Source organism: Penicillium atrosanguineum (genome assembly GCF_028827265.1).
Source record: "Penicillium atrosanguineum strain IBT 20685 chromosome Unknown utg000003l_segment0_segment0, whole genome shotgun sequence".
NCBI lineage: Eukaryota > Fungi > Ascomycota > Eurotiomycetes > Eurotiales > Aspergillaceae > Penicillium > Penicillium atrosanguineum.
The window spans coordinates 1,354,910-1,367,798 of NW_026623135.1; the positions used below are offsets into that span (position 1 = coordinate 1,354,910).

At 48.5% G+C, this 12,889-nt stretch overlaps 6 protein-coding genes across 6 annotated transcripts; 4 read left to right on the top strand and 2 right to left on the bottom strand.

Annotated features, from left to right (window-relative positions):
* Positions 1–40: 40 nt before the first annotated feature.
* Positions 41–1,695, top strand: N7443_003925 (ketopantoate reductase family protein; the record flags this gene model as incomplete). Its single annotated transcript, XM_056883981.1, has 4 exons — positions 41–347; positions 560–760; positions 814–1,463; positions 1,510–1,695. The coding sequence occupies 4 exons, from the start codon at positions 41–43 to the stop codon at positions 1,693–1,695; spliced, it is 1,344 nt and encodes a 447-aa protein (XP_056742259.1).
* An 82-nt stretch (positions 1,696–1,777) lies between these two features.
* N7443_003926 (glycoside hydrolase family 32 protein) lies at positions 1,778–3,709 on the bottom strand (the record flags this gene model as incomplete). The annotated part of the gene is made up of 1 exon (XM_056883982.1): positions 1,778–3,709. One exon carries the CDS (start codon positions 3,707–3,709, stop codon positions 1,778–1,780), a length of 1,932 nt encoding a protein of 643 aa, XP_056742260.1.
* A 421-nt stretch (positions 3,710–4,130) lies between these two features.
* N7443_003927 (UBX domain-containing protein 1) lies at positions 4,131–5,807 on the top strand (the record flags this gene model as incomplete). Its single annotated transcript, XM_056883983.1, has 1 exon — positions 4,131–5,807. One exon carries the CDS (start codon positions 4,131–4,133, stop codon positions 5,805–5,807), a length of 1,677 nt encoding a protein of 558 aa, XP_056742261.1.
* A 2,396-nt stretch (positions 5,808–8,203) lies between these two features.
* On the top strand, positions 8,204–9,943 carry N7443_003928 (alpha-glucosidase; the record flags this gene model as incomplete). The annotated part of the gene is made up of 1 exon (XM_056883984.1): positions 8,204–9,943. One exon carries the CDS (start codon positions 8,204–8,206, stop codon positions 9,941–9,943), a length of 1,740 nt encoding a protein of 579 aa, XP_056742262.1.
* Positions 9,944–10,163: 220 nt separating this feature from the next.
* Positions 10,164–10,862, top strand: N7443_003929 (GNAT family N-acetyltransferase; the record flags this gene model as incomplete). Its single annotated transcript, XM_056883985.1, has 2 exons — positions 10,164–10,318; positions 10,415–10,862. The coding sequence occupies 2 exons, from the start codon at positions 10,164–10,166 to the stop codon at positions 10,860–10,862; spliced, it is 603 nt and encodes a 200-aa protein (XP_056742263.1).
* A 431-nt stretch (positions 10,863–11,293) lies between these two features.
* Positions 11,294–12,315, bottom strand: N7443_003930 (PP1-complex regulatory subunit GLC8; the record flags this gene model as incomplete). The annotated part of the gene is made up of 3 exons (XM_056883986.1): positions 11,294–11,399; positions 11,473–12,166; positions 12,249–12,315. 3 exons carry the CDS (start codon positions 12,313–12,315, stop codon positions 11,294–11,296), a joined length of 867 nt encoding a protein of 288 aa, XP_056742264.1.
* Positions 12,316–12,889: the final 574 nt, after the last annotated feature.

Genomic DNA, 12,889 nt, shown 5'->3' on the forward strand with positions numbered 1-12,889 from the left:
GGTTCCAATCGAGCGCCCAAGCCTCACGAGACCTGCGCTGATGGATGTCACCGATTGCTGGGTCATGCTGGGCGGGTTATATCACGCTGGAGGCACGAATATTACGGCAAGTGAGCGTCGGATCCTCCAGGGGATGTTTTTCACACCTGGATACCATCGACAAGAGGAGAATACTTATCTGGCCAACTCCGCCGAGGAAGTCCTTGCATGGGCACCCGCGGTTCAGAGGGCTATGGGCTTTGAGTTGTCGAGTCCGAATATCGGATATGTTGAATTAAAACCTCCATTGCAGTATATGCGGGGTGTGGAAGTTGACACATTTGGAGACTTCGACCCCTCTCGGGAGAGTCGGGCTGACCGACAGGCTCAGTTGAATAGATAATTGTTTAGATAGTAAACATTTGAACGAACATGATAGCCTGATTGGCAGCTGAGATCCCGGTAAGAAGATAGCGCGGAAGTCAAACATCGATTAGGGAAGGTATGTCCGACGGCCCTCTCTTCTTCATACATAGACCTTCAAAATACTCTCGCTGGCTAAATTAAATCAACCATTTAGCTATGACCGTGTCGGACAAAGCTCAAGTTCTCCTCGTCGGCTGTGGCGGAGTTGGTGTGATCGCGGCGCTTAACCTGGAAAGTAGCGGGCGCGCTGCAGTCACCGCAGTTCTTCGATCGAATTATTCGAAAGTAGTATCCGAAGGCTTTCACATACAATCATGCGACCATGGAAAAATCCACGGCTGGAGGCCCAGTAAAGGTGAGAGCATTGAGTAGTTTGACTCTGTTGATCCAAGCTGATGAATGGATCAGTGGTGAACCAGATCCCCGCGCCCTCTGAGACCGAGTTCGATTATGTGGTCATGACAACCAAAAACACTCCAGATCAGCCCCCGACTGCAGCAGAGTTGATAGAGCCCGCTGTGATTCCAGGAAAAACCACTATCGTCCTCATTCAGAACGGATTGAACATCCAAAAGCCATTCTTGGACAAATATCCCAACAACATCTGCCTTTCAGGAGTCAGCCTCATCGGGTCCCACGAAATAGCTCCAGCAGTCATCGAGCACGAAGAAGCTGATCGGCTTATCGTTGGGGCATTCCGAAATTCAAATCTCTCAATAGAAAAAGAAGATGCGAAAGCACAAGAGTTCATCAAAATGTACTCCGATGGCGGCAAGACAGATTGCTCGTTCACTTCCGATGTTCCGTTTCATCGATGGCGGAAACTGGTCTACAATGCCTGTCTCAACCCGATCTGTGCAATCACGGGACTGGACACAGGGCGCATTCGTCTCGCGGATGATACTGTTGAAACGCTTTTGCGACCGGCCATGAAAGAGCTTGTGGCCGCTGCCAAGGCCGCGGGGGTCCTTCTTCCTTCGGGAATCGAGGATTGGACGATCAATGTCGACCCTCTGACGATGTATTTCCAACCGAGCATGCAGGAGGATGTCCAAAAGGTAGAGTCATCTTCTTTGGAGTCGAGTTTTTGCTAAATATATCCAGGGCAATCTTGTCGAGTTCGAGACATTAGTTGGCGAACCGTTGAGAGAAGGCTTGTCGCGCGGCGTGCCAATGCCAACATTGACCTTCCTATACCACACTCTAAAAGCGATGCAATGGAGGCTTAAAGAGCGAAGAGGATTGATTACCATTCCTGAGAAAGGCGACTATCTCAAGAACGGTTATTAGTTGCATCATCTAGTATTCACCATGTTGGTAGGTTGTGCTAAGGTTCTATTAAAATCGGCTCCGACAGGTAGTATATATCAATTTAAACTACAATATCATTCCAAAGTGTTGCATACTCCAATTCCGTATAACCTGGGTGATTGGCATTCACTGTACCCAGAGAAGAGTCTCCATTAAAAGCAAAGAATCGCATGCCATGAGTTTCCTCGGCTGCATAAAGACGAGTAGAAATCGCCGTGCGACCGTTCACGAATATTTCGAGAACCGAGTTATCGCGCCAAGCACGAATATCCAATGTCTCAGTGCATTCTTCATTGGTATCCGGGTTGCGTGTCGTAAACAACGTGTGTGGTGCTACTTCAGGCGAAGAGTTGATCAACAGAGCTGAGCCTAGGCCTGGAAATGAAGGTCGATTGATTGTAAATGTCTCGCGCAGTGGTTCAAAAATCATCGTCGTCGAGTTGGCAAAGTCTGTAGTGTTAGCGCGGCTCATAATAGAAATGCGTGAATGATCTGGCTTACCTCTTGTGTGACCGATCGAAACTCCAACCTTGGAGCACGAACCGGAAATCTTGAAGGAGCATTCAAGCTCCCAGTGAATGCTTCGTGGTCCATTCCATGGGAGTTCAATTTCTTGTCCACTAGGCTCAAATGTTGTTTTTCCTACACAATACTGTCGAACATTTGGTGCGTGTCGAAGATGATTGACCAAGGGCTGGTAAGGCTCGCTGGCTAAAGTTCGAACAGTGAATGTTCCGTTCTCCTCTTTCTTCAGATCGACAGAAGTGATTGATGAAAGTATTGAAACCAGAGCACCTGTCACGCTGTGCACTGTCTGTATCTGTATCTGACGGGGCATCGACAACGTTCCGCTCCAGCCTTGCTGATGACGGATTTCATCACAAAGATCTTCCTCGGTGATCCAACCCCAGTAGATGTGCCTCTGACTCCTTGGGTCGAAGAATGAATTGGCGGCATACAAGCACCCATGGTCAAGATGGCCTCCAAAGTCATAAGACATGGTGACTTCATCGGAATCATTAATCTTCTGAAGGCATCCAGACATCCAAAGTTGCCCACGACTTGGACGTGACGGGCCTCCATCTCTCTTGGATCCTTCTGAGTTGTCCTCAAGACAGCCTTCGATACCCATGATAAGGAGCTCATGACTGATAGACACATCCGTCTCATCGTTCAGAGTCAAGAAGTTTGTCACCTCCCAGTTCTTGCCCAAGTCGCCGGACCACCTTGATGGTCTAAAATTTAAGCCAAAGTTTGTGAGCGGGCTGATGTAGGCCCAGTCTCCAAGATCTTCCGAGCTGATCTTGTATAGGAAGGTTGTGGGCGTAACACCACGGATACCTCCCGAGACAACACCGAACAATGTCCCTGAATCCAGCCCCAGAGCTTTACTCATGTTGGGCCATGGAGCACAGAAAGGATCCCTCCAGCCGGTCACGTCAAGACCAGCCGGCTCACCGGGCAAGGTGGGATTTCTTTCACTTTTGTTCCAAGTATCGCCATGATCAAAAGACGTTGCAATGCTTAAAGTCTCACATCCTCGTTGATGTGGCAGCGTATGATGGATGGGAAGCGCGCTGACAGAGGTGTAGATATAGTTCAAAGAACCGTCCTTCAATTTGACAAAGCACCCAGTAAAGACGCCTTTTGAATCATAGCTATTGTTTGGCTGGAGGATAGGCTGGTCTTGAATTTCCCAATGAATCAAGTCTCGCGAAGTCGCAGTTCCCCAACAGATATCACCCCAATCGGGGCCATTGGGGTTCCACTGGAAAGAGACATAATATAAACCGGTGTCGGGATCATATCCCGGTGCGCAGGGATCATTCATCCATCCCGTGTGAGGCATCAGGTGGTACGAGGGACGCCACCGTGTAAAACTTTTGGCGGTATTTAGGATCTGGACGCTCAAGTCCTCGGGAGTAGTTACCCCAGTTGACCCATCAGAGGCTGGTCTATGCGAGGTTTCTCCGGAGCTTGATGGACTTGTCATTATGAAAGGGAAAATTAAAACAGGACATGATGGGATCAAGGGATATTCCTGCTTGCTTAAAAGTTCAACAGCTCTGCTCATTGAAGCGGCAATATAGCGGGAAATTCCGTCAATAATGGTTTCGCCGAGATTTTCCCGGGGTCCTCCAAAGTTTCTCCCGTATTCCTGACTCTTGAAATTCCCCTGCGGAATCAAATGAGCTCAACCGGAGATACTGTGGAAGGTTTGAACTTGTTATATCGCCGAGGATGCTCCACAGAATCACCTCGAGCTTCATTCTGGAGTCCTGACCGCTGGGTTTCCCCGTGGGGTTTGACACGGAGCGAATCTTGAAAGACATAAAATGCCAATATGCTCCACCTGAAAGCACCTATCTTGGAGGAAACCCCAGCTTTGTACTACTTCTTTCCCTTTACAAGCCATGGACTCCTCAAACAAACACATAGAGGCTGAAAAGCCAGGCATCGCTCATGTTGAGTCTCTGTCGGATCCTCTGCCCGCCAAATTTGAGGATCATCATATTCCTGCAATGACACCAAAGGAACAATGGCGCCAGCTTTGGGGGGCCATCAAAGCGGAAAAACGATTCTGCATATGGACGCTATATACCATGCTCCTCGTCTTCAGCTGGGGATACGATGCTGGCCTTTCTGGTGTGGCCATTGCTTTCCCAGAATTTCGCAAAGCCTATGGCAATTACTATGCCGCTGGCGATGAATATGTGATTCCTGCCTTGTGGCAATCGCTCTGGAATGCAGCATCAACAATCGGACAAGTCTTCGGCGGTTATGCTGCCGGGCAATTCGCGGACTTTTGGGGTCGAAAGTTCCTGCTCTATACTGCGGTCGCTATCTCACTTAGCTCATCATTTGCATTGGTCTTTGCACCAAATCTGCCTGTTCTTTTTGTATCCAAACTTCTTCTCGGACTATCTGTCGGGCTCTCCACAGTAATCCCTCCACTTTACGTTACTGAAAACGCACCAACAAATCTACGCAGCACGGCATCGTCTCTGACCAACATGGTTATTGTTTTCGGACAATTCTGCTCATCGATAACTGGCTATGGTGCGTCTGGCATCCAGGGCGTATGGTCTTTCAAGCTTGCCTTCGTCATGACGTTTATGATGCCTGGTATTTATCTTTGCGGCCTGCCATTTCTTCCTGAGAGTCCAGTATGGTACGTAAAGAAAGGCCGTGAAAATGACGCTCGCAAAGCCATCACTAGGCTCTATGGTCCTGAAGCCGACGTGGATACCTGCGTTGAGACAATCAAGACCGAATTGAGGCAGACAGAAAGTGAGGAAAACGACGCCAGTCAGACAAGCTGGAAGAGTATCTTCACCAAGGAGCACAGATCACGTACCTTTGTTGCCGTTCTTGGCCTTCAGTCACAGAATTTCAGCGGAGGTTACTTTGCGAATACTTATCAAACCTATTATTTCCAATTGATTGGCCAAACCGACTCTTTTCAATTAACTGCAATCTCATCATCCTTGCAACTTCTCTCCAACTTTGTGGCGGTTTGCTTCTCAGATGTCATTCCACGCAGAAAAGGGCTTATCGGCGGGGGTACATTACTCATGTTTTGGTCTGTCATCATTGCCGGAGTCTCCATGGCACCAACAACAAATACATCCGCCAGCATCGCTCTTCTTGCATTCATGATCACATGGTCTATGTTATACACCGCCACAGTTGGATGTTACGGATGGGCTGTGGCCCAGGAAACTGCTGCTCAGGCTACTCGCCCTAAGACAATCTCCTTCGTGTTGATCTGCCAGCAGCTAACGGCACTGCTCCTTTCGTCTATCTTCCCATACTTTATCAATCCGGATGAGCTCAATTGGGGTGGCAAGGTCATGTTCCTGTTCGTAGGAGCCGAGCTGTTCATTATGGTCGGTCTTTACTTTTTCCAACCGGAGACTAAGAACCGATCGTATACGGAAATTGATGCGCTATATGCTAACAAGGTGCCACCCCGCAAGTTCAAGGACTTTGCTCTTGTGGATGGTCACGTTGTTGAAAATGCGCGAAAGAATGGTCTTCTCCGTCGGTTTATTGGCAAAAACAAGCATGTGAGAAGGAGTCTTTGTTGAACCCATTCTTCGAGAATGTATTTGAGTAGGGCCAGTGAGCGTCTAGAGTAGGTAGGTATGTTTCATAGCTAGCTTCAATCATTCAAGTCTTCATTACGGAAATTAGGATACAGCTGAAATATGTTAGCACGTCAAACTTTACTGGCAGCCATCAAAAAACGGCAATCTGGTGACAAGAATCGTGTCTGTGATTCTAATTTGGAATAACACAATTTGTCTTGTTGGCCGGAGACTTTCTATGATCATAATACTAGTACAGAGATCAGATCACCTCATAGTTAACCCCGAGGTCTGGGCCTTGGCAAATGGGCAGCAGTGTCCGAAGAAAGAGCTTGAATTTCAATGCGGAAAGGCTGTTTTGACCTATCGTGAGGGGAAGCTGCACATAGTTATATGCACTAAGTCTTGTTTCGCTAGCCTCGCGGAAGATATAATCTATGGAGACTATTACGCCATAACACTGACTCCCCCTCTCTTCAAATGTCATGCGATAAGAATCTTCCGAAACTTGGGCATTCACCCAAATGAAGTGAGACATGATGTTTTTTTTACCAGTTTACTCATGTTATCAAGTCATTATGTTACATCTTGAAAATATGGAGCAGCAGAGACTACAAATGAAAGCTATCAATAGGGCTTGGCAATACAAGGCAACGGAGCTGGAATATGCCCAAGCACGAGCGATTAAAGAGTTAGACGATGGACCAGAAGAACTGGGGCGAGGATACCAAGGTGATCAATCTGCATTGGGCGGTCATTCCTGACGGCAAGAAAGCAGGCTCGATGGTTATGGAACTGGATTCCCATTCCCTAGTTGCGGCGAATAAGGCCATTGACCTGAAATCCCTGCTTGGTGATAGCTATCTGACCACGGTCTTATATGGCCGGGCTGCTCGTAGTCGACAATGTCACCGGTGTCAACAATTTGGACACATAGGATCAACCCGTCCTAACGGAGCCAAGTGTGTGTTCTATGCCGACGAGCACCTTTCTCGGGAGTGCGAGCGGTACAAGAATAGTCTTCGTATGGAACAGAAGTGCGCCAACTGCGGGGGCGTATATCTATTTTCGTGCTTCCCCCGCGGAAACACGTATTAAGTGTATCATAGAGGATACTGAAACCGCATACAGATAAGATAATACGTATAGGTTTAGGGCAATTCCTGTAAAAGATTAAAGAAAGGGAATTAGATCGTTATAGCTATAAGTAGGGATCTCAAATACTAAGATATATCCTATTCCAGTGTCCGCTATATAACGATCTGCGCGGATCTATACTTAATAAGATCATTCGTACCGATCTTAGAGACACTACAGACTACGATATAACCGTGTCCCACGTACGCACGGCCCGCTACGTCAGGTCTGATTTTGTGTAGGTTTTCTATACTTAGGACTTGGATTTAGAACACTCTTTTCTGTGCCGGCCTCCTGCAGAAGGCCGGGTTTTCCTTTAAATTACTATTTATTGCAAGCCGCGAGTCTGGAGTTAAGAACACCAAGTTCTGCTTCGGATTTGGACGAAGCGCCTGCATAGCCTCGATGCACCTAGTTAGGCTCTATCAGGTTAATAGAGCTTTCATTGATTGATCAATAAGAAAATTAAAACGATGGCGTGTAGCTGTGGACTTGTACTAGCAAGTGACGCGATCGCAAAGACTTATGGGATCATTTCTTACGTTTGCTCATATAAGTCCCTTTTTCTCGTGGCTTTGCTAGATTAATCAGGTTGGGGGCAGAACGCTCGAAGAGAATCTACACATCTTTCGATTTATCTTCCAAGGTATGTTGTTGAATTTTCCTTATAATATACCAAGCAGTTATCCATAATCATTTCCTCTTCTTGACCCAGCCAGTAAAATCTTCAACATAAGTTTGTATAATGTTGACCTACCCTATCGGTTGCCATGGATTCCTCGGATATGCTCATCGGCTTGGAACCCCCGTTTAAATGAACTTGTTTTGAACAACCATGTGATTTTTCACCGCTAAATCATGATACACCCCTCGGGTTGGAGGCTGTAACCGGGTATTGGGTTGAGATGCGGTAGGACCTCTTGAGTACTATCGGAGATTCTTCGGATAAACTATGCACGAAGTCAACCTACAATGAAGCATAGGCCTCTTCGTATAGTCGCCTCTCCCCATCCATTTATCCGATATGTCTCCAGATTCCTCCCGGATTCTCCCCAGATTACCCCAGGTTCTGCACTAGTTCGACAACCTCGATGCAACGATCAAGAAAATGAAGGACCATGGTTGCTCTTTGCTATATATTGGGAACAACGATCTCCACCACTTTTTCTTCTTCCACCCCTTCTTCTACGCGCGTTTTACGCCCCCGAACCAATATTTCAATCCTTTGAAGCCACGATTCAAGCTTCATACATTCCACAATGAGCTTTCATTCCATTGAAAAAGCTTGGTGGAAAGAAGCGGTAGTCTACCAAATCTACCCCGCAAGCTTCCTCGACAGCAACGGCGATGGCCTCGGCGACATCCCCGGCATTGTGAGCAAAGTGCGCTACATCAAGTCACTAGGCGTTGACACAATATGGCTTTCACCCATCTTCGCCTCACCCCAAAAGGATATGGGCTACGACGTCGCCGACTACCGTTCAATCCACGCCCCCTACGGCACAGTCCAAGATGTCCAAGACCTCATCGACCAACTACATGCACAGAAAATGCGAATACTCATGGATCTCGTCGTCAATCACTCGAGTGACCAACATGCCTGGTTCAAAGAGTCTCGCAGCTCCAAGACCAATCCCAAGCGAGACTGGTACATCTGGCGCGATCCCAAATACGATGAGCAAGGGAACAGAAAAGAGCCTAATAACTGGAAATCCATCTTTGGAGGGAGTGCCTGGGCTTTCGACGAAAATACTAGCCAGTATTATCTCGCTCTCTTCTTACCCAGTCAACCAGATCTGAACTGGGAGAGTGCTGAAATGCGCAAAGCAACACACGACGACATGCGCTTCTGGCTCGATCGCGGCGTCGATGGATTCCGCATTGACAGCATGAACTTGATGTCTAAACATCCCGATCTACCCGATGGAAAGGTAATCAACGACGAGCCGTACCAGTCTGGCGCGGAATTCTTCGCATCTGGTCCAAAGATGCACGATTATATCCGCGAGATCAGGACTGAAGTCCTGGACAAATATGACGTTATGACTGTCGGCGAGCTGGGATTCACGAAGGACGAATACTCAGTTAGTCAATATGTTGCCAAGGACAGACGTGAGCTCAACATGCTTTTCACGGGCGATATTGTCGATATGGACTTTGGAGCGAGCGGGAAGTATGAGCGCAATGATTTTCATCCGAGGAAGATTCGAAAAATCACGGATCTTTGGCAGACCGCTATGCCTAGATTTGATGGGTGGAATACTGTCTATCTTGACAACCATGATAGCGGGCGCTCGCTATCTCGCTATGCATCTGATTCCCCGGAGCACCGCGCGATGGCGGCCAAGATGCTTGCTACATATCTTATGACTCTGAGCGGAACACCTTTTATGCTTGCGGGTCAGGAGATCGGGATGGCGAACCTGGGTAAGGAGTATGGTGCCGAGTCCTACATCGATGTTGAAGGCAAGAATTACTATAAAGGAGTTCTGAAAGCTCGAGGCGGCGATGTTAGCAAGATGAGTGATGTACTCCGGGAGTTGCAGCTCAAGGCGCGAGACCATGGACGACTTCCTATGCAGTGGAATGATTCGCCTAATGCGGGCTTTACGACGAGCGAGAAGGCGTGGATGACTATCAACAAAGATTACACCGAGTGGAATGTTGCCAGTCAGCTTGATGATCCAACTAGTATCATGGCATACTGGAAGGCAATGATTGCGCTACGCAAGGAATACCCCGATCTCTTCGTTTACGGATCGTATGTTCCATTGCCCGAGTCCGAGACAGGCGAGATGATTCTCGGGTATGAACGATACTCGCAAGAGATGAGACAGAAAAGTGTTGTGCTTTTGAACTTCTCCGATCAAGTGCAGAAGGTGGGCGTGGAGAAGTACAAGGGATTCTCGACATTGATTTCCAACCAGGGCGGGGATACTTACAAGGGAAGTCATGTTGAGCTGAGAGCATTCGGTGCTGTGGTACTTCTTAGGACATAGGTGATAGACCGACGTGTCTCATTGCAGGAAGTCGAATGTGGATATCAAAGTATAGGAAAATGGGAAACAGTTCCACGGCGGGCACCCAAGCCGGCTTAGTGCTTATCCTCACCTAATCGACCCGCAAAGTCTGCTCCCGCAACGTTCTATAACATATTGAACCTCCCAAGCCCATACCTTTCAATAACATTCACCGCAATTGAACCAAAACTCCGTCAATATGGCCGACATTCTACCCCGCCAGCCAGTCAGCGTGATTGTCCCACCAGTGGCCCCAAACATAGAAAGTGACCGACTGCTTCTCCGCCCCGTCACCGACTCCGACATTCCCGCTCTATTCGCCGTTCGCTCGAGACCAGAAGTAGCTCGATTCAAGTAAGTAGCCCGCTTCGTTCTTCGAATACTTCAAAATATTGAACACTCGAGAGAATTAAAAGAACCCCCCCCCCAATCCTAACACAAACTATCCAGCCATCCCAAAACCCCGTTCAAAACACACGCCGAAACGCGCGAATGGGTTTCCAGTAAAACATTCACTTCTGGAACTTCCGACACAATCGGCCGTTCCTTTAACTACGCCATTTGCGATAAATCACAGCCTGGTGTCCCCCTTATCGGGTACTTGAGTATCAATGTGGTAGTCCCTTGTCCCGAGATCGGGTACTCGCTTCTTCCCGAGACGTGGGGGAAGGGGTATGCAACGGAGGCACTGCGGTTGATGCTGAGTGTTTGGTGGGGGTTGCCTAGGAGGACGTGGGGTGATGAGGAGGAGGAGGAGGAGGAGGAGAGGCTTTATGCAATTAGTCAGAGGGGGAATTTGGGGAGTTGTGCGGTCTTGAGGAAGTGTGGGTTTGTGGTTGATAGGGAGGTTGACTTTGAGGGAGATGAGCTTTATGTTTGGAGTGTGCGGAGGCCGTGATGGGTTCAAATGCTATATGTTGGGTCATGGTTGTAGTTACGGAAGGTGAACTGAGGGTGTATCTATAATTGTAAGGAAGAAGGATCGATTGAATATAATAATCACTGTCTACAGACCTACGACATAAGCACACTCTAAATAGAGAGACCACGTTCTGTGTCGGTAGTCCTCGATGCATATCATTTGACGAGCTCAAACCCCAGAAATGACGGGAAAAAACGCATTCTGATGCCACAGCTCGTATACATAGGAACGCACAAAAACTTCAAAAAGCCGCTGGGGAATATATAGAGAGAAAAAGAAATAGGAGAATTCGGATCGTACCATGTTAGCACAGTCTGGAAACGGAGACATCCGGAAAGAAATTGACAAGGGACAAATGAGAAACGATGAGTCAGACCAAGATAGGAAATATAACCAGAATAGACTACCTATTGACCATTGCGAAAGTGTTCAGGAACCTGCGGCACAGAGGGCGGAAGGCCAGACTCGGTCTCGTCCTCGTCTTCCTCCATTTCGTCCAGTTCTTCCGGGTGCCTATGGACAGGATGAGATGTTAGTCGCGATGAGACCAGAGATGGAAATGGAAAGGGGATCGAAAAGAACATACGCAAGTAAATCCTTAATGTTACTCATCTCATAATGCTTCTTGCGATGTTCCTCGAACTGGCGATGTTTCTCCTTCGACTCCTCAGACGTCACGAGACCATCACCATTCTCCGCGCCAACCTGAACATGCTTCTCGCTTTTATGCGAATCCGTGCTCATGCTCCGATCCCGGAAAATCCGAGGATCGGATGGATCGGCGTCAGCGAGGGAATTCTCCTCCGGCTCGCCGAGCTCCAGGTCCGGAATCTCGTCTTCCGAGACACCCTTCTTGTGCGCCTTGGCTGAGCGATCCAGTTCATCGACGAGAACGCCCTGTGCGTTGATCAAGCTCTCTTGTGCTTCCGCTTCGCGGATCTCCTTGTCATCTGCGGTCGGGTCGTAGTGCGGGGCGTAGGGTGTTTTGGGTTCGTCGATCTTCATCTTTGCCGTGCGCTCCTGTTCTGTTAGATACAGGTTTGCCTCGTCCCACTTTAGACGAGGATTATTCTCGTCATCGTGGGCGCTGGCCAGGGACTGGCGGCGGGAGGAGCCTGGTCGGGCGTTGGAGGATGACCGGCGGCGGCCAGCGTTCTGCAGGGTGTTTTGCAGAGTGAGGTCTTTGGTGTCGCCTGTTTCGGGTATGGCAGGGATGGTGGGTGGGCTGAGAGCTGCAGCTGCGGGTGCTGTTGTGTAGGAGTGAGAGTTCTTCAGGATGCCTGTATCGCGAGACATGAGTCAGGTAAAATGAACGAATTCCAGATGTTGGAGCTTGTTGAGGCTCTGACTTGGATAGCTTACCTCTCGGGCGTACATGCACATCATCGGCGCTGTTTGTCTTGGCCGGCATATGCGGTGCGGTCGTCATCGTGGGTGGTAGGAGAAGATGAAGAGTGCCCTCCGATTTTCAAGTGGGGGTAGACACAGGAGGGGTAAGGTGGGGATGGTAGAATAGTGTGATGTTGTGTCAGGCGTTCTGTCAGATGAATGCTCAGCTGAAACCCAGGTGAGTCAGAAGTAGCTCGCGTCAAGATTATTAGGCACAAGCGCAAAGCACAGACAAGACAGAGCCACGAGTCAGGTGTGAGATGAGGTTAAAGAAAGGCGGTGCGTGGGGCATGACGTCGGCCTTGGCGCCTGACGTTTTTGGGTACAGACGTGGGGAAATCCTACCTTATCTCGGCCATCTCGATCTATCTTTCTTGTCTACTCGGGTATAGCTGTGAAGATCAGGTTCATCTACTGTTTAGAGAAGCAAAAGTTGTCATTCATGCATCAAAACAGATACAGGCTTCCCGGTCTTTCAAGGACAACGCCGTGGGTCGACATGAATCTGAACAGAACTCTAACACCAGATGAATCGCCCGAAATGGGTGGGTATCTGTATATGCAAAGAATAATAATCAAGGCCTGCCTCGTACAAAAGAAAAACAAATAATATC